This window comes from Phalacrocorax carbo, chromosome 19 (assembly GCF_963921805.1).
Source record: "Phalacrocorax carbo chromosome 19, bPhaCar2.1, whole genome shotgun sequence".
Lineage (NCBI taxonomy): Eukaryota > Metazoa > Chordata > Aves > Suliformes > Phalacrocoracidae > Phalacrocorax > Phalacrocorax carbo.
In genome coordinates this window covers 2989201-3009380 of record NC_087531.1, presented here as the reverse complement: position 1 = coordinate 3009380, position 20180 = coordinate 2989201, and the positions used below count along the sequence as shown (strand labels likewise).

Sequence of the window (20180 nt, the reverse complement as noted above, 5' to 3'; positions counted from 1 at the left end):
ATCTGACCTCTGTTATGTATTATACTATTACAGATTGTAGCAAGTTCCTTAACACCAGTGCTTACATTCACAGCAAAAAACCTGCTGTCTCATTACATATACTGCATCTTTTTATAACATAAATTTAGCTACCTCTTAAGTGTAGATATATTTTTTTGCATGAATTTATTTTGGAGTAATCCAAAAAGATCCTTCCCTTTCCTTCATTAGTCTTATGCTGTTATTATAAGAAGCCAGGCCATCCTCATAGATCTGTTGGGCTGTTTAATAGCTCTGCAAACACAGAGGGGTGCTAATAAGCTTGCTTTCAAGCATGTGTTTGTATGTCAACGCTTTTGCTTCTGTCAGAAGCTTAAAAATGGAAACAGTTTTCTCTTTAAGAAAACAGGACCCAAATAAGGAGATGATGGAGTAGTGGAGATTCCTCTAGTGAGTCTGTTCCAGCTCATTCCTTAGAAAAGCTGTGTATGAAAGATCAGAGAAGAGGTCAATAGATCTGGGTTTTGTCCAGGGGTCTCTGGGTTTAAAGCTCTCTACAACCGCTTGAGCTCATTTTCCCTGTGACTTGGCTGGGTACAACTTCTTTCTCTGCCCAAGCTGTTAAAAAATCTTAAACTTTACCTGTCAGAGTTCTTTCACTTGCGTGACAGATACAACCTATCCCTTAGCAAAAATGGAAGCTATCAAGAAAAAGATGCAGATGTTGAAGTTAGACAAGGAGAATGCCATTGACAGAGCAGAGCAGGCTGAAACGGATAAGAAGGCAGCGGAGGACAAATGCAAACAGGTAAGTAGAAATAAAATCCCTGATTGTGTATGCGCTGTGGAAATAAGTGTAACAAAATACTATGTTGCAACTTACTGATTCAGAAAGCAAAGTAATTTGAAGTTGGGTTTTCTGTTAATCTTTTGAAGTCTCTTGCCTTTTTGTGACGTTACACTCATGCAGCCAGGGCTCTCTTTTCAGCCATCCAAGTCCTTGCAAAATTAGCGCTATCTACAGATTATTACAAGTACTTTGTCTTAAGTTTTCTTGAATCTTACATAATTGCCTTAATTTTCTTGTGCTTGTGATTCCATAGAAGAGCCCTCACATACTCAAAATCAAAGCTGTGTACCTTGAACACCTGCAGGATTAGTGTTCATACCTCCTGAAGTCAGCTGTGCCTAAACATTGCTGGAGCCTCTCCTTGAAGTGAATTAATAAAGTTCACTTGGCTAGTCCTTGGCATACAAAGTGCCCCTCAGAGGTACCAGCTGTGACTGAACAGTAGATAATGTTGTATTATTTACTTGTTAAGAATAATCAGAAATATCTTAATTTGAAAGCTCTTCTTTTAACTGAATTATACTGGTAACATTTCCACATCATTTTGCTTTTCAGTGTTCTTTATTCTGGGCATCTACCTCGTATTTGAGCTACAGTATTTTCAGAACGATCTTGAAATGTAAATTGACTACGTTCAAGTTTCTTATAGCGCTTCCTGTAAAATTACCATGTCTTTTCCTTTTACATCCTCTAAATGTGGCTGCTTCTACTGCATCTTCCAGACTGCTATAATACATTATTAGCATTCATTTGGCTGAATATTTCTTATGTTCAAGTTCAGTTTGAGATCCTGGGCAATATAACTAAGCTTTCAACTGATCATCCCTTTAGTTAAAGCAACAGGAAAAAAAGTTTCCAGAAGGGGCAGCTGCTGCTGTCTTCCCTCTCCACCGTGAAAACTCCGTGTCGCTCCCGTGTCGTTACAGTAAGCTTCTACAAGCAGCACACATGGCCCTGTGCGTGCAGTCCCTGTTTCTTTCCTAGCTTCAGAGGTGTTGATTGATCAGATGCTGTTCTGCTGGGCCACAGTTTCCCCAGCTAATCTTTCTGCCCTCAGAAACAGCCACAGCAGATTGTTACTCAGAGCAGTTAATGGTGATGGAATGCTCAGCCTTCCTTTCCATTTAGTTATCAAAGGTGATTTCCTAAGGAGTGATAAATGACACACTTGTGGGAATTTTTAAGTATCCATATGAGGGTAATTCACAATAAAAAGCTAAAAGAGACAAACAAATATTTGATCTTACTCTTTTCTGAATTGTTTCAAATTTTTCAGTTTGTTTTTTTAACGTGGGCACGGTACTCAAGTAGTGATTTTAATGTCATGCACAAAGTAAGCACCGCCTCCTTCATCCTGCTTACCATCCCTCTGTCAAAGCGTCCAAGCCAGCATATTCAGTTCTCTCACGCTCTCTGCTTACTCTGAATAAAAGTATAGCAACATAACAACATTCAAGAATAGCACGCTACCAAAAATGTCGTTAGAGCCATCCCTGAAGCTAGAATGAAGAAAGTCAGTGTGCTAAAACACAAGCTATTTTGAGTGAACTATTTTGATAGACTACATTTATGTGAAGGTGGAGGTGACTGGTGAAATCGGTTTCTCTGCGGACTGAACTGTTTTGTATTGCAAATGAAACAACGGAGCAGATGGGTTTGCAGGCATGCCCTTATCAGCAGCGAGCCTCCTGATAATGTGAATTCTTCAGGGAGCATGAAAGAGTTTGTCATTAGCCAGTCTCCCAGCAGGTTATAAATAGTACCATGCCAGTGTACAATATGGATTTATATGGTATGGAGGAGAGAGCCTGGACCTCACAGTAGGATGGAGCATACCTTGTTGGCCCACAATCAGCCAGAGGATAACTGAGGCTGGAAGGGGCCTCCGGAGGTCATGGAGCCCCACCTCCCGCTTGCAGCAGGGTCTGTCGCGGGCCAGGCCTGCTCCCTCCCACTTCCAGAGTGTCACGTTTTCCTAGTGCTACAGGAATTGAATAATTTCCTAATAAATCAACAGGTCATAATGTTAGAGCAAACACAAGGACATAATTTTAAAACATTAATAATTATGCTGTAGAGTTAACTGCTGCAGTGTGTTGTGGAGTCCAAAATAGAAATCATAGAATCACAGAATCATTAAGGTTGGAAAAGACCTCCAGGATCATCAAGTCCAACCCTCACCCCAACACCCCCAGGCCTCCTAAACCATGTCCCAAAGTGCCACGTCTATACATTTTCTGAACCCCCCCAGGGATGGTGACTCCCCCACCTCTCTGGGCAGCCTGTGCCAGTGCCTGACCACTCTTGCAGGGAAGACATTTTCCCTCATATCCAACCTAAACCTCCCCTGACGCAGCTTGAGGCCGTTTCCTCTTGTCCCGTCACTAGTGACTTGGGAGCAGAGACCAACCCTCCCTTCACTCCAGCCCCTCTCAGGCAGCTGCAGAGAGCGAGGTCTCCCCTCAGCCTCCTCTTCTCCAGGCTAACCCCCCCCTCCAGCTCCCTCAGCCGCTCCCCAGCACACTTGTGCTCCAGACCCTTCCCCAGCTCCGCTGCCCTTCTCTGGACACGCTCCAGCACCTCAAGGTCCTTCTTGTCCTGAGGGGTCCAAAAGAAGGGCTTATACCAAGTTATGTATTAAAGCAGCTCCCGTGTGTGCAGTGGCAGGGAATGATGCGTTTCCAGTTGTCTTCCCCGGCAACTGCTACCGGTCGTTCTCAGCCTCCTTGCCCCAGCAGAACTTTGGTCTGGTCTTTCGTGACTCTTTGTACGTTATGTTAGGTTAAAACAAATAGTAAAAGGAGGTTTTAACTATATTAAACTTTAACTGATCATACATCAGAATGCTCACTTTGGGGTTTTTCTCTCTTGAAAGGTAGAGGATGAGCTGGTAGCTCTGCAGAAGAAGCTGAAAGGAACTGAAGATGAGCTGGATAAGTACTCGGAGGCTCTCAAAGACGCCCAGGAAAAACTAGAGCAGGCTGAGAAGAAGGCCACTGATGTACGTACCTACAGCTAACATTTGCCTGTGACTGTGTTCTGTGTTTCGCCGTGTGTGTGGTACGCTGAGGTAAAGAATTGCTGATAATTTTTGTATTGCGGTACTTTGATCGGGGACAGGAAGGGCGCTTGTTGCGTGTCAAGTACAAAAGTCTCCCACCCGCTCTGCTGAAATGAGCTTGGGCTGTTCTGCGCTGAGCACCGCTCGGGGCTTAATGGGAGCCCAAGGGCAGTCGGTAGCACTGCACCCGTCGAGGGTTTGCGAACGGGGGGGGAAGCGTTTGTGGGTGGGAATTCTTCAGGAAAGGTGAAACCTCCTTTAACTGAAGTAAACCGAATGGTGATGTTTCAGGAAAGCTGGGGCAGAAGCAGGGATCTACTGTGGGGTAAGGATGGCTTTGGCCACACCGCGGCCTTAAAACGAGTCCCAGCTGCCCAGCCGCACTCGTTTTGCCGTCAGAACGGCCCGGTTTAGCTTCTCCCTCGCCTGCGCGGGCCCAGACACAGCAGTAACGAACAGGGAGCGCAGGACCGGCGGCGTTGGCTGAACCCCCCCGTTCGGGGTACTCAGTGTGACGCGGGGAGCCCGGCGGCACCGGACCACCGGGTCGCGGCGCGGGCGGGGGGCTGCGGCGGAGCCCGCCGCGGGATGCCGGGGGAAAACGGGCGGGGCGGCCCCGGGACGCGACCGTCCCGGCGCTGGTTGCGCCGACTCCTCGCTGCTACGTCACCACCACCACCTCCACCTCCAGCCGCGTGACGTCACCGGCCCATTGAAAGGCGCGGGGCCGCGCGCCGCCACGTGCAGCACCTCCGCGCCCTGCCCGCCGCCAGCGCCGCACCCATGGCCGCGCCGAGCTCCCTGGAAGCGGTGAAGAGGAAGATCCAGTGCCTGCAGCAACAGGCGGATGAGGCGGAGGATCGCGCCCAGGTCCTCCAGCGGGAGCTGGACCTAGAACGGGACCTGCGGGAGAAAGTGAGACCGCCCGGGCTGCCTGCTCGCCTCTCTCGGTCGCTCTCTCCCGGGCTGCCCTGCTCCTTCCTTCCTCTCTCTGGCTCTCTCTCGCTGGGGCGCGCCTGGCTCTTCCCCTGCTCCGGGAGGACGGCTCGGCCGCCGGCTGCCTTCATCCCTCAGCTGCCCCCCCCTCGCTGCTCCGCTCCGCAAACTCTCTGCGGGAGCCGCCGGCGCTGCCGCAGCGCCTCGCCCGCACCGTCCTGCGGAGTCGCCGGGCGCGGCGGCAGCTCGTCCCAGGCGCCCGCTGCTTATCGCGCTTCGGGGCCGTCCCCTTCGGAAGGGGCCCTGCCAGCACCGGTCAGCGTCGGGAAGGGGTTACGAGTTTAGTAGGAAGTGGCTGTTTAATTAGGAAAAAGCGCTGCATGACAACGAGCGGGGAGTTCCCGCTTCTCGGCGCCGCACCGCTGGCTCCAGCACAGCTGGGAAATGACCGAACTGCTGGAAAATAACTTTCCCTCCTGGTTTTCACAGAGAAATGAGAACTCTCCACTAGTGTGCGGCACTCCCGGGGCCGGACAGCTGGTTTCACTTACATTTGTGTGTGATCAGCCTTCCCGGCATCTTCCTGCTATTTTATCACGTCAGCAAGTTAGTTTTACCGTATAAGGACTGCAGGCTGCTTCTGGGAGAGGTGGAGCCAGACTAACTCCAGCTTCCCAGTGGCCCCGTCTCCAGAGCTTTGGAATTTTGCTTAACTAAAATATGACTTAAAAGTGGCCTGTCTAGTGGAAGGAGTTGCAGACTGCCACACAACAGATGCCAGTTTTCTACATGACTGATGCTTTGTGTGTAAATTGAGAAAGTTAAACACATAGCGCTGGGTAGAAAACAGATGAAACGCTGGATAATTTGTGGCTAGAGGAATCCTGGGTCAGCTTCCATTTGGATGAGTCGCTGAAATCCTTTCCAAGATGGTACAGCAATGCATGGAAACCACTTCCTCCAGAGCAGGAGGGGCAGTTGGTAACCAGATCTGAGAAGCTGCAGCAAAACAAATATTTCTTCAAAGTGTTTAACATAAAGCATAAAACACTTGCCCTGCCAGGATCCATAGCCTGTGAAAGTGGTTTTTTCTCCCAACAACCTCTCCATTTATTATCTAGTCTGTTTTTTAAACATTAATAGTGCTTCCAATTACTGTGCAGTTTATTCAATAATACATAAACAGACGTTATTATTAAGAAATGCTTTCTGCCTAATTCCTTAAGTACCACAGGAAGCAATGAAAAAGGGAAGTGAACCTATTTTAAGAACATATCTAATTTTGCCCTCTTTACGTTACAAAGACGACTGACTCTCCCATGCTGAGGCCAACTGTGCCTGCCCAGCTGACCGCGTAAAGATTGAATAGCGTTTGCAGGCAAAGGAGCCCGTAATGGATAATGCTTTAACGGCAGCAGCGTGCTGTGACAGGATATTGCTATGTGTGATGAAACCAGGAACATCAAAATCAACTTTGGAACAAGCCACTATGGAAACAGTTTGGGTTTTAGCTTTTGAATCCTCTGGGTAGATCCTGCCCTCTGAAGGGATGTGCAGATAGTTCTCTGTTGGCAATTGGTGTCTAATCCTTCCCTGTGTGGCAGGATAAGCGCCATTAAAAAAAGAGAAGCACGTACTCCATACCTTGAAATTCCTGAGATGCCATGGCTCAACCAAACAAAAAGCAGAGACAGAAAGGTTCCTAGAGCTTCCCTGCAGTTACTGAGGAGAAGCCGTGGCGGTTTTAAGGAGACTGATTAGTTGAGAACGTTTTTCAGCCAGCACCCGGCGTGTGTGTGACTGGGGTTTTGGGTGGTTGTGTTTCACACAGGCTGAAGGTGAGGTGGCAGCTCTGAACAGACGTATCCAGCTCGTGGAAGAGGAGTTGGATCGTGCCCAGGAGCGGCTGGCCACAGCCTTGCAGAAACTGGAGGAGGCTGAGAAAGCAGCGGATGAGAGTGAGAGGTGTGTCTCCTCTTCTTTTTCTTGGTAAAAAATGTAATATACATCAATAAAATATTCCTGTATTGTTCAGTATCTGCACGTGCCAATGTGTGCTGCAGGTCAGAGACTCAGAATGGTTTTATTACCTTGAATGAGTAATTCTGTTACCCTTGAAGAACAGGAGGGTATGGTCAGGATGGGACACTTGGGTTACAAATACTGAATTCCCCTTTAGGACCTTTGAGATAAAAGTGCTAAAATGTTTCTACATTAAACACGCTTGCTTTGCCTTCTGCAGAGGAATGAAGGTTATTGAGAACAGAGCAATGAAAGATGAAGAGAAAATGGAAATTCAGGAAATGCAGCTGAAGGAGGCGAAGCACATTGCTGAAGAAGCTGACCGCAAATACGAGGAGGTAAAAGGGATAAGGAAACGACTAAACGTTACGGGAGGACTGTGAGCAGCTTTGCTACTCTCCAGTTCAGTTGTTCTGTGTACGCTCTTCACTGTGTCATGGCTCGACTTCGGAATGTTCCCAAAAAGTAGTTTGAATAGTGACTTCAGCAGCACCTTCAATATTTAATGCTGAGAACACTGCAAAATGTAATTTATTTGGGAAAAAAGTGTCAGGTCTGCGCATGTGTGTTTTAACTTGATTCCATTATTCAGAAGGAAGGAAAGCACAAGTGTAGTGCTGTGAGACACGTGTAAGAAATTACAGACTGCCTTGATGCCACCATTCCCTCTTCACAGGTTGCCCGTAAACTGGTTATTTTGGAGGGTGAGCTGGAAAGAGCTGAAGAGCGTGCAGAGGTGTCCGAAGTGTGAGTAACTTGAGATGCGCGGAAGTTTAGAAAACCGTAAAGCTCAAGGCTCTGCTTCATTAGGAAATTCTCCTGCTGGCAGGCAGGCTTTTTTGTACCCCGTATTCCCAATTTTCTCTTTTCAGACTTCATAATTATTTAATCCCTTGTATTTTTTGACTTCTCAAAAATTAAACTAAGTCATAAAAGGGACAATAGTAACTTTTAAATTTCCCCCCCCCGTAGTAAATGTAGTGACCTTGAAGAGGAGTTAAAGAACGTCACTAACAACCTGAAATCGCTGGAAGCTCAATCTGAAAAGGTTGGTTCTTGCCATAAACTAAGGGATAGGGGCAAAGTCAAAACTTGTAAATAAAAACCCACAGAAATAATCCAGGAATACAAAGACAGTGAAAGGGTTTAGCTGACTGCCTGCTTAACGGAGATTTGCTGAGAACGCTGAATCAGTTCAGCCCAAACCCAAGTCCGTAATCCGGTAATTATAAAACCAGGACACAAATCTCTGTGTCCCACCCCAGTACGCCCCTGGCTGCTCTGGATTTCCTGATCTTGCTCTTGTGGGTTTTGCCCTCTTAATAAAGAAAATGGTTAAAACTCTGGATTTGATTAAACAGTTGTTTCTGGCTAGTCTGCATGGGTACGGAAGGCTGCCTGTTCTCTTGCACGTTCAGCTCTTGTGCTGCACGAGAAGGCGAGCTTGCTGAGGTGTAAGGTGACGCAGGAAGGAGCTTGGGTGTCCCCGGTCTAAACATGACAGTTTATGAAGCCAAGTCTGGAGCATCTCGGTGAAGAGGGGAAAAGTGTGGCAGGGGCGTTTGCAGCTGTTGTAAAAGGAAAAGTGGTTATAAATAGGTCACGGCTCCATAAACATTTATTATTGTTGCTAGAGCTTCCCCTAAGGAGTGTTTATTGTTTTCACAGTACTCGGAAAAAGAAGATAAATACGAAGAAGAAATCAAGATTCTCTCTGACAAGCTCAAAGAAGTAAGTTTGCCCGTCCCCAAACTGGAGTTTGGCATCATTTTTCTCACAGCATCTAATTACCCTATTTAATTTTTTTCAGGCTGAAACTCGTGCTGAATTTGCGGAGAGAACAGTTGCCAAACTGGAAAAGTCTATTGATGACCTGGAAGGTATGGAATTACTCGAGTTTCATTTAAAAGTGGTCTATTTCAAATCAGGAAACAAAATTCTAGGAGTGGGCGTTAGGTTTTAACGGGACAGGACAGAAGCACTCGTCAGACGTATAGGTTCATCAGCGCGAGGTGTCCGCTGGACACGTCCGTCCCGCGCGGCACCTCCTGGCCAAGGAATTTCTCCTGAAGGAGGTTTTCTTACAAAAAATTGGTTACAATAACCTGGTTTTGGCCAGACTCTTTCTGTTAATAACAAGATCACAGCCCTACTCAATCCGATTGCTGAAACATCATTTTGAGAGATTAAAAAAAAAAAAGGAAATGTCGATAAAGCTTCTGGCCTGGCAGCTGTGGGGGTTTTCTGCTTTCATACCTCAATCATACGTCTTTTCTCTTCTTTTGTTTCCCTCTGCTGCTTTGGCCGCTGCCTTCTGACTGTCCTCGCCTCTCCTCCTGTGCACCTCTTCCTCTGGACTGTTTTTCTGCATTTCTTGCTGACACACGCCTTCTGCCCTCTGGCTGATAGATGAGCTGTACGCTCAGAAGCTGAAGTACAAAGCGATCAGTGAGGAGCTCGACCATGCCCTCAATGACATGACCTCTTTGTGACAGGCACCGAGGCGGGCCATGGGCCGGTCTGACCCGCTGTGCCGCTTACGCTTTTCTTGCCTGCAATACCTGTCGCTTCCCTCACTTCACAAGTGATCCTTCCATCTCCTCTGTAAGAACTGAGCTCAATAAAAACAAGATACCTCGACCTTTCAGCTTTTGGGGTTTATTTCCATATAATTCACCTCAAACGCACTAGTGATGACACTGAAAAGAAGCTCAGCCCCTCGCACCGGGGCCAGGCAGATGCGCTCAGCCCCTGCCAGCCGGGGCAGGATCCGGCATGCTGGCGGACATCGGAATCCGAGGGTTCCACCTGAATCGGAGCATTCCCAAGGATGCGTGTGGCAGCAAAGAGCTGCACGTGCACACGGTGCACAGTTGTTGTGCTCTGCCTGCCCCTTACAAATTCTCAGGGCGATGAAAACGCCGAAGGACGTGCCCTGTAAATCCCACGTTAAAATACAAAGTCTGTCACATTATGCATAAAACGAGGCCAAACCCCTCACTAAACGGGAGCAATTACAAAAAAAGGGCCCTGTTTTATGGCTGCAGTGGTAGTGTTGTGTTGCATGTGAAGGTAAGTAATCACCGCTTTTATTTGAGGAGAACAGGCCGTAAAATAACGTGTGTTTTAAGTCTTGTTTTTTTTATTTTATTTCCCATAGAAAAACTTGCTCAAGCAAAAGAAGAGAACTTGGGGCTGCACCAGACACTGGACCAGACGCTAAACGAACTGAACTGTATATGAGATTGGAAGCGCCCTTGGCAGCCGCCGGGGACGGGAGCCTGTGCCTGCATTCCCCGTGTCGCTCCCCTCCCTCCTTCTCTCTCTCTGTCCTGGGAAAACCAAGTTATGAACAGCGCGGGCGGACGTGAGGCTCTGGGCGCAACTCGGGGCGGCCCCGACCCCCGGCCCGCTCCTGCGGCGCGCAGGAGAGCGCCAGCGGGTCTTCGTGGCCGCGGCGTTCGGCCGAGCCCCCCGTAAGCCCCAGCAGCGGCAGTTCCTGAGCTGTAGCGTCACCCCCCGCCCCGCGCCTCTTGCTGACGTTTCGTATTAAACCATTTCTCACGGTACCGACGTCTCCTCCCGCTCTTTGCGCGGCGCTTCTGCTCGGGTGACGCCACGAGCCCGCAGACTGTTAAAGGCGTGACGTCTCCCCAGCGCCGCCGCCCGCGCCTTCCGCCCGCCGCGGGAAATGACGCTGCGCCGGGCACGCGCAGCGGGGCGGGTGTGCCAATCGCGCCGCCGCTTACAGACCGGGCAAAGAGCACCCCGCCAATGGAACGCCGGCTCCCCGCTCTTCCTGCCGGACTCCGGCCGTGACGCGCGCCACGCTCGGCCAATAAGCGCGCGGCGGCCGGTGATGGGCGGCAGGGGCGGCCCGTGAGGAGGTGCGGGGGGAGGGAGGGGTGGCGCCCGCGAACATGGCGAAGACGTACGACTACCTCTTCAAGCTGCTGCTGATCGGCGACTCGGGCGTGGGGAAGACGTGCGCGCTCTTCCGCTTCTCGGAGGACGCCTTCAACGCCACCTTTATCTCCACCATTGGTGAGCGCGGCCCCGGCCCCGGCCCGGAGGTGGCTCCTCCCGCCCGCCGGAGCGCCGATGGCGGCGGCCGTGTCTCCCGGCTCGGGTCGCTGCCGCGGCGGGGCTGGTGAGGTGCTGACCCCGGAGCCGCGCCCGCAGGAGGCCGCTGCTGACCTTGCCGGCTCCCCGGGTAACTGCGGCGTGGGGGGCGCCGTGCTGGTGCCCCGCCTGCCAACGCGAAATCGGGGGGGAGGGAAGGAAGCGTCAATTTTGTGTTTGACAGAAACTGTAAGTGATGTCGTCGCTTCTCTTTTCAGGTATCGATTTTAAAATTAGAACCATAGAGCTAGACGGCAAGAGAATTAAACTACAGATATGGTAAGAGTTTTCCTCTAAAGCTCTCGGGGCTGACCCTGATAATGTGGTGTCTCTGCGGTGCGGTGCGGGGATGTTGCCATTAAGTTTTCGCTCTAGTTGTGCTCTTCAGCAGTTAACGATATCTCAGAAACTCAGAGATAGTTTTGCTGCCCCTAAGGCCGCTTTGACACTATTTAACTAAAACTCTTGGTGGTGACTTGAGTGCGGTGGTGGTTCATGTGAGCCCCGTGTTGCATCTGTTGCAGGGACACCGCCGGGCAGGAGCGATTCCGAACCATCACGACCGCCTACTACAGGGGAGCAATGGTAGGAGTGCTGCGGTCGTGCTAAACCCAGCCCGGACCGTTCAGCTTTCACAGTTGCATCGGTTGGGTTTAACGTGGACTGCTGCCCTGGTTTTGGCTGCGATCGAGTTAATTTTCTTCATGGTAGCTAGTGCGGGGCTGCGTGGGGCTCGGCTGCTGACTGGGGCTGAACCACAACAAATGCACACAACTGTCGTCCTTCCGACATGTAAACTCTGCCCAGCCGAGTTATCTGCGGTTGCGCTCCTGCTTCCCGCAGTGCCCCGGCGCTGCTGGAGCTCCCGGGGCTGGCTTTGCTCTGTGACTCACTCCGTAAACACACGTCCTGCACATGTTATCTAGCGAGGCCCGAACTGTGATTAAACGCTGTGTAGGACTGCGAGCCAGCTGTTTTAAAAACAGTCTTTAAGTTGCTCCTTTCTGCTATGGGCAAGTCTTTAACGCTTGCTTAAACCGATGCTAGCTGAAACAGTCTGTCTCCTTCTTCATCTTCAGGGCATTATGTTAGTCTACGACATCACCAATGAAAAATCTTTTGAAAATATTCGGAACTGGGTCAGGAATATCGAAGAGGTAATTTCTCTGTTTACTTACTAAATATTCAAAGATGCTCTTTTCTTCCTCCCAAAGCAGTTGAAACCTAAATGCTTCCGAATCATTAAGTTTCTCTTGAGTTCATGCGCTGACGGGTGCTTGGAAAATAAGTGGAATGAAAATCAGGGATAACTTGCGGAATGTTGTGGTTAGGGGTTGCTTGCTGTGCGGCTGCAGGGACGGTGGCCCCTCTGGCCATGAGGGGACGGAAAAGAGGACGTGTCTGTGGCACGAGGAGCGCTCCAAGAGCTGCCATGGCACAGGACACGTGCTGGGCTGCCCGTGCCTGCCGTGAGCTGTGGGGAGGAGGGGTTTGGGGGGGCCCACGCTCGGCGCCAGCGTCTCCCTGCTGAGCCCTTGGTGCATGCCTCGCCTTTATGATGATATTTGTCTAAAACCACCCAAGCCGAAACCCTTTCTGTGGTCTGTCTCTATCTCAGCACGCCTCTCCAGATGTTGAAAAGATGATCCTTGGGAACAAATGCGACGCAAATGACAAAAGACAAGTTTCCAGAGAGCAAGGGGAGAAGGTAAGTGCCACGGTTTTGAAGTATTTCAGCTTTGGCTTTACAGAGTACAGAAATGGCGCTGGTGGCTGGCTGTGGGCTTCCTGGGCCCCTCAGTGCTATTTCTAAGTGGAACCACAGAGCGTTTCCCAAGCTGTAGCCGCAGTGCACTTCCCCGCTCCGATAAAATGCTGAGCCTGTGTTAATCCGTGTCAACTCTCTGGTCAAGATGTGTTAGGTGCAAAGCGACGAGCTGGTTTTTTTTCTTAGAAAAAGGCAGCAGCAGCGTGCTGGAGGTTGACATTTAGGAAATGTCTCTGTTTGGCTGAAAGCCACCGAGGCGAGGTAGACGGGCTTGTCTTTTCCGGCGTCAGGTGCTACTTAGCAAAGGCAGAGAAGGTGCTTCCGCGCGCTGCAGGTGTTACAAGACTGACAAGATAGCCGTGTGAGAAAAAAATCAAGAGACAAAGGAGCAGATTAAAGCGTGCGCAGGGCGTAAAACAGCGGAACAAAGCCCGGTAAGAAGCGACACTAATAGGAGCGAGACGTAGTTCCTGATTTCTGCAGGTTGTTCTGCTGGAGTAAATCCCCAGGGTGCTCTGAATCATGCCGGGAGGGACAGGGCCCGCGCGGTTGGTTGTAGTTAGTGCCGTTCCCACAATTATCCAACTAACGTGAAACCTGCTTTTGTTCAGCTTGCCGCAAGTTTTGGAATTAAATTTATGGAGACCAGCGCAAAAGCAAACATAAACATAGAGGACGTAAGTACTGTGGCCTTTCCCATGTGTTTGTTGTCTCGTTTAGGCAAGCAAGCAACGCGACCGCTCGCCCATCCCCGTCAGATGCAAACGCAGTTGTTGGGTGCTGCTGTCGGGTTAAGTACGTGCCCGTGCGTTCCGTGAAGGCATTGCCTAACCAGTGTTATGCTAATTTATTTGAATTGGACTTGGTGTTTAGACCGTAGCAGGAGGGTGTTACAGCACACTGCGTTAGAGCAGCAGGCCGAGAAAGTTGGCTCCTGTCTTGGCATTCAATAATGCGATTGATAAAGGGCGACGTTTTGCCGCTCTGAAAACCGGCCCGTGCCCCCACGGAGGCGCGCGCCGTCGTGGTTTTCAGGCTCGGGGAGGAGGTGGTGGAGTTAGAAAAAGAGCATCAAAACCTGGAGCGGGGGATAAAACCTGAAAAGTTGATGTTCTTCAGGACTACGTCTAGAAACTCGGGAAGGCAGCTTATGGCAGAACAAAAATGTTAGACACTGTTTTATTTACCACGTAACACGTAGCTGTTTGACTTGTCGCAGGCATTTTTCACTCTTGCAAGAGATATCAAAGCAAAAATGGACAAGAAGTTGGTGAGTAACCTTTGCTTGGTCCATGCTATGTTTAACCAGGAAAATCCGGAGCCCGAAGCCAAATAGGAAGTGCCGTTTCACAGCACACAGAAATACTTTGTGGTCTCTTTCACGGGGGGTGCACCGAAGGTTACAGAAACTTATTTTTAGTTTTGTCAAGCCACGCTCTGACCTTGGCTTATAAACTATTGTCTCTGCGTTCAGGACTTAGCTGCAGCGGTTGAGGTTTTCTAAATCAAATTATCTTTTAGTTGTGTTATTGAAAGTCAGGTGAGCGGTGGGTAGAGCAGCCTGAGAAACAGAATGCTATCAATGAGACCTGTAGCAGGCCCCTTCACACTTGAGGGGAGCCTTCAAACTAGTACGTTTGAAAATAGGTAAAGAACTAATTTTTTGATAACTTTGGTGGAAGTTTTCCTGAGAAGTGATTGCGTTATCTTTTGTACAACAAATAAACGTACACCGATGTCAGTTTGTTCCTAACAAAGATCTCTACTTCCACTGAGCGTTCTGCCTTCATGTGACCCGACACGTGCCGGTAGAGCTGCAACGCTCTGGGTCTTGCTGACGATTCCCAGGTGTTTCAGCAAGAGCCAGACGTGGCCTATATCTTTTTTTAATTTAATCTCAGCTGTCTTTGAGTTTACAGGAAGAAGCAGCACAGGCACAGTGCGTGTTAGGCAAAGCCAAAAGTGGCAGCTGGGGTCCTCTGACTCCTCGTAGTGCCTGATGAAAGGCTCGGATAGATGAGTTGATTTCAGCAATGGTTTCTTTGTTGACTCAACAAAGCAAAGGGATGAAGTGTGGGTGCTAGAAGGTGTTAAGTGTAAATAAGTAACGATATTCTTTGCGTCTTCAGGAAGGTAATAGCCCGCAAGGCAGCAACCAGGGAGTCAAAATCACACCAGACCAGCAAAAGAAAAGCAGCTTTTTCCGATGTGTTCTTCTGTGAGGGACACGGCCTTAATCTGAGCATCCGCTCGGCTGAACTGGACTGTGCCTGTTCTGAGTGAGATTCTCTGTCGGTGGACTTAGCATTTTCAACATACCTTGTCACTTTGTGACCATCTGAATAAGAAATTGTTTATTTTAGTAATTGTGTGACTCTTCAATTTTGGAGATGAAACAAGTTTATTTTTGTCAGATTGCCACTGGGCACGTGTATTGTCTAGCAGAGGGAGGACAGATCAAACGGGACCTGTGATACAGCGCCTTTGCTGACAGGCTTCGGTCTTTCTGTCCCTATCTGTAATGTATCCAAATCAGAAAGATTTAAGCGATGATCAAAATAAGAAACTGAAATGCCAATATTAGTACCGTGCAGGTATGTGTATGCGATAACACGCGCGTGGCCGTGTCTGTCGATGCAGCTAGAACAACCTCATCGAAGCACCCACTAAATGCACTTGGTAAGCAGTACAGGCTCCTACCTTTGCAGAAGGTAGAAGGAAGCTTTCTGCATTTCTGCCTCTCTGCTACTGCAGAGAAAACCCTTTACCTGCCTGTTACTTACTCAGTTGCGTTACTCTAGACAATCCACCAGTACAATTGAAGTTTTTTAAAAAAAAAAAATCCTCCTCAAAGGAATCTATTTTTTTAAAAAACCAAAGCGTGCTGTAAATATAGTGGATCCTGACCGTCAGGAGTTACTTTATCCACGTTAGACTTGACTGTGCTTGATTAACTACTCCAGGCGTTCGGACACGTGTGACAGGTGACAGCTCCAGCGAGTCCCGTGCCACTCGTCTGTCATCCGTTGTAAGAGAAACGCCCCTGGCTCGGGTGGGGACACTTCTCAAAGTTTGTAACGTTACAGGGGGTGGCTTTTTCTCCTCCAGTTGAGAACGACTCCAGATCTGTCATGATGTAGTAGCTAAAATTGTGACAAGAAAATGTATTGCACTGCTTCCAGTCGTGTGTTCTCATACACAATTTCTCACATATGCAAATAAATGTTGCACATACACTTTCTGAAAACAAACTTTTCTAAACTGAGATTTGCCTTTCTGCTGCGGGTCGATCATTTCGGATGTCGAGCAGCAACAAACCTGTTAATAGCGTGCATCAATGCAAACGATGTTTAGTCCTCAGTGGAAATATTCTATGTATTTACTCCTATAAACACAGTCTATTACATTCCGATGTATAAAATGTAACGGCCAAGTAAAGCTCGGTAGCGAATTGCTCTCAGCTCAGAGGCTGTAAGCCTGACTCTTAATCAGCCTGACACATGGAGCCAGTAAGAGCCATCTACTTTGAAGTCTGCTGTCAAGTAATTGAACTACGGTATATTTAATTCAGATGAACATATATATCAGCTGTGTCCTGCAACTCACTGGAATTGTTAACGTGCTTTGTTTACATTGACAACTGCACTTAAGGGTAAAATTAAAGCTGATTTTAAAGTTAATGAATTTACTCACCAGTTTTGTTTTCTTCAAGTTTGTGGTATTCTGTTCTGGCCTCACAGTAGCACTGGTAGGTGTTACTGTAGTTAAAGATCTACCAGATTCCTAATTAAGCTTTATAAATCTGGAGCAGGCAATTGGGCTCAACAGGAACGTTGCCTGGTTTTCTAAAATGGAAAAAGGAAGTTACTGCTTTATAAAAATGTGTTTGGTTTTTTTTATGCTACCAACTTTTTTTTTTAATAGCTAGCAGGTTACAGTGAGTCTGTTCATGATTAAAGTCATATGGAAAGCTCTCCACTAACTGGAACCTTATCACGGGGGTTTCTTTGTTTACTTGTGGCTTTTTAGTGTGAGGAGTTGGTGAACGTGCACCGTAGCAGATTACAGGCAGATGTATTTGTAGGAGAAAATCATGTTAAGCTGCTGAAGAGCCTCCAAGTCAGTATGTGCTTCTAGGCAGTATATGCTTCGGAGAGTAGCTCATGCAGAGCTATAGCGGGGACAAGATGCTTCTATCCCGAGGTAAGGATGCTTTTAGAGAAAGACACTGTGTGAGCCTCCAGAAATCACTGAGGTGGAACCGGGGAGGTGATTAGGGCATGGGCTGAATGGTGTTTTGCTACACAAACCAGATCTGTTCAATGATTTGTCTCTGGCTTAGTAGTAAACGTGGGTTGTCTCGCATCCATCCTTCTACTTTAAAATAGCCAGATGTTGCAGCCAAGCTTATTTTTCAAAGTGACTGGAAAAATAAGTGGTTAGTCTAACTTGCTATCACAGGCTGTCCTTTGTGACCCTGGGCGTTGCCCGTTGGTGGTATCTAAATCGATAACTCGTCTTGAGATGAGAAAGAAAACCATATCCATTTACAAGGGGATAAAACTTGAAGGATGGAGTGGTGTTTTTCACTCCTCATAAGTCACTCTTTGCATTCAAAACTAACTGTACGTGAACACCTTTTGTTTAAACTTAGGCTGGTTGTTGCACATGTTTCTGTACCTAATTTATAGCATGATTTCCTTTTACAAAATGATTGGTTTTACTCAACGAACAACGGCATTATTGCCTGATCTCAGGAAGTTTCATACAGTTACTGTGACTAGTCATCCCTGTACTTCTAGAGTAGAGAGACTCCACACAGAGCTTAAATAAGCGTAAGCAATATGAAACCTAAAATGCAAATGTAAGAGAGGAAAGGTTTAAAGACTCTGCAGTCGCACGTATGCTTGTCTTTGTGTCGCTAACTACGGACGTCAAATCTCGGATAAGTACAATACATAGTTGTTTCCATCACAACTAAATTACTGTGGTTTTTAAGTGTGAATTTTATGGAGAACACAATGGGCGGAAGAGGTACCGCGCCCAGACGTACAGTGATGTATTTATACCTAAGCTGTCTTTAAGAAGGAAAAAAATCTGAAATTGGATACAACATTTGTAAAATGGAGGATTTTCAGTAGATGCAAAAAAACTAATCTTGCTGAACTAACAACTAACCTTCCTGAAGCCAGGGTTGGAGATGAAAAGGCAGAGACAACCTGCAGCAGCAAGTCCCATAGCTGCATCTTTGCAAGAAGACACTTTAAAGTTTGTTTTAACTTGCTTCTTGACCTCCTCTAGATGCTCTCATGTTCTTCCCCTAGAAGCAATGAGTGTTTTGTTCTCCAGAGGCCATCTCCACACCCATATGTGACTGTATCTTCTCTACTGTCTTAAGACTTCACGGGCATAGCTTAAGACCTGTTCCACTTCCCTGAACATCATTTGCACTGGGGAAAGTGCTGGCAGAGGTAATTGAGGCTGCAGCTTTTTTCAAATAATGACAATTATTGGTACAGGACTCTGCCAGCAAGCTAGGAACTGCACTCAGGCATGAAGGTCAAGTGGGACACTAGGAAGTTTTTCCATGCAGAAAGTCCAGGGCTGTGTCTACACAGAGCTGGCCTCCCTGCCGGAGCAGCTGGCTGTGTTCCAGCAATGCAGCTCTGTACCGGGAAGGATCTGGCCCAAGCGATCTCTCCTGGGTTCCTGTGCATCCACCCAAAAGCACAAGGGCCTTTTATTTTAAGATCAGGACCTTGCCTCTGCCCATGACTGATGAAGGTTGGTCAGGACCGGCTGTTGGTCTGCTGGGTGGTGACAGGGTGCGTGATGCCCAGGCTGCTCTGCTTGGCCCAGATGCCCTCTCAATGGTCATGGTGCCACACACAGGGCAGCATTCAGTGGTGCTGACACGACATTGAGCCCACTGTCATCTTTTTCTCCAAATGCGTATATGAGCCAAGGCCCTGGGTCCCACTTTAAGCCCAGGGGCTCTTATCTACACTCTACCATTTGGAGAAGAGCCCTTCCAGGCTCTTTTTGCTCCTGCCCATCACCTGCCTGAGCATGGTTGCTCCAGGGACACCCCACATGCACGTAGAGACCTGCTGCCCACACATGTCACAGCCGGATGCGCCACATGCCCACCGTGTCCCTGCATGTGGCCCAGGAGGGACCGATGTTTGCAAGGGCCAGCCCTGCCTCCAGCTATGGCCAGCACTTGTCCAGAGGCAAGAAATCTGGGTCCTGCTTCCAACCCTGATGCCTTTGCAAGGTGGGTCTAACCCCTCTGAGTGCTTCCTCACCTCTCCCAAGAGGCAAGAAGAGGGGTAAGAAATGGGGTTGGGGAAAATCCACCTTTCCTGAGTTCCCTGGGAATGGAAATTAAATTAGGGGAGTACCCTGGGGAGCAAATGTAACGAGAGGGCTGGGTTAAACAGCAGGATAAGCTGGAGGCCAGATGAATGAGGGTGGAAGGTGCTCCCTGTTTCTTGGAGCACCATGCTGAGCATGCTGCCTCTGAGGCAGGGACCATGGGAGCAGGTTCTCACTCACCTGCTGGGATCTGGTGATGGGGGGGAATGGGACTGGAAGGCCTCAGGGACCACCTGACCTTGGATAGGAGTGGGGGTCCCAGCCCTCTGCAGAGCTTCCCACCCACAGTGCCTGCTGTGCTCCCAGATGCTGGCCTGGCCATGGGTAGCCAGCTTGCAGCACTGGAGTTGTATGTTTGGTTATTTTTGATTTCTCAGCTGTTTTACCAAGGAAGTAGTTTGGGGAGGATGGACAAGAGGGTTAAACCCAGCTAACAGCATTTCTGCTGCACCATCCATAACCTTACAACATCAGCTTTCTGCTATTTAAGTCAGATTACAGCTATCACCATAACCTCTCTGTATAGATAGTTTTTATCTCCACTCATAGCAGTCAATCAGCATAAAAAAAAAAAAGGCTCATTTTCTTTCTCCCCTGCCCCAGCTGGCCCCAGCTGTAGGAACACAGCAGCCAAGGCTGCCTGGCTGTGCCCAGGCACTGAAACCCAAAAGCCTGATCCCTTAATGCTTTGCTCCAGGTGCCCATGTCCGTAAGACCTCCTGGCCCTGTGTGGAGGACAAGAGGGCTCCCATCCTCCACAAGGACTTGTTGGCTCGACAGACAGGATTTAACCTCCCCTCTAAACCCTTCAGAAATGCTTCCCTGTCTTCTCTGCTTGCCAGGGAGCTGCTCCCCAGGGAAGGCTGAAGTCCCCCCCCGGGCTGTGATTGTGCAGGTGGCCACACAGGGGTGCCAGAGACTGCCTGTCTGCAGCCATCCACCCCTCTTGCAGGCACCAAACCATCCCCGACAGCACCCTCCTGCTGCTGCAGCCCAACAAACTGTCCTTACAGGAACGTGCTCCAGCATCCTGGACTCTGCAGACCCTTTGGATCCTGCAAGCT

At 48.7% G+C, this 20180-nt stretch overlaps 3 protein-coding genes across 10 annotated transcripts in view; 2 read left to right on the top strand and 1 right to left on the bottom strand.

Annotated features, from left to right (window-relative positions):
• The window catches only part of TINCR (TINCR ubiquitin domain containing), a 41307-nt gene extending 30797 nt beyond the window's left edge, over positions 1-10510 (bottom strand). For 2 of the 4 annotated variants that reach the window (XR_010375761.1, XR_010375764.1), the window contains exons 1-3: positions 10419-10510; positions 9105-9277; positions 3681-8416 (exon numbers count right to left, since the gene is read on the bottom strand). The gene's annotated coding sequence lies outside the window, so the exon portion shown is untranslated. Of the gene's footprint in view, positions 1-1371; positions 1975-3680; positions 8417-9104; positions 9278-10413 lie in introns of those variants that run through there. The other 2 variants (XR_010375763.1, XR_010375762.1) reach the window with 2 other exon arrangements.
• TPM4 (tropomyosin 4) lies at positions 460-10417 on the top strand. Of its 4 annotated transcripts, none has more exons than XM_064469749.1 (9): positions 460-787; positions 3705-3830; positions 6658-6791; positions 7069-7186; positions 7525-7595; positions 7821-7896; positions 8517-8579; positions 8659-8728; positions 9258-9489. In XM_064469749.1, the coding sequence occupies exons 1-9, from the start codon at positions 674-676 to the stop codon at positions 9338-9340; spliced, it is 855 nt and encodes a 284-aa protein (XP_064325819.1). In that variant the 5' UTR covers positions 460-673; the 3' UTR covers positions 9341-9489. The 4 variants fall into 4 exon arrangements, with proteins under 4 accessions (XP_064325819.1, XP_064325818.1, XP_064325821.1 ...); XM_064469748.1 differs by lacking the exon at positions 9258-9489 and adding an exon at positions 10009-10417 and having other exon boundaries at positions 465-787; XM_064469751.1 differs by lacking the exons at positions 460-787; positions 3705-3830; positions 9258-9489 and adding exons at positions 4674-4805; positions 10009-10417.
• A 221-nt stretch (positions 10511-10731) lies between the features above and the next one.
• On the top strand, positions 10732-16418 carry RAB8A (RAB8A, member RAS oncogene family). 2 transcript variants are annotated; one of them, XM_064469753.1, is made up of 8 exons: positions 10734-10892; positions 11189-11249; positions 11495-11555; positions 12050-12127; positions 12589-12678; positions 13350-13415; positions 13958-14008; positions 14868-16418. In XM_064469753.1, exons 1-8 carry the CDS (start codon positions 10769-10771, stop codon positions 14958-14960), a joined length of 624 nt encoding a protein of 207 aa, XP_064325823.1. In that variant the 5' UTR covers positions 10734-10768; the 3' UTR covers positions 14961-16418. The 2 variants fall into 2 exon arrangements, with proteins under 2 accessions (XP_064325824.1, XP_064325823.1); XM_064469754.1 differs by lacking the exon at positions 13350-13415 and having other exon boundaries at positions 10732-10892.
• Positions 16419-20180: the final 3762 nt, after the last annotated feature.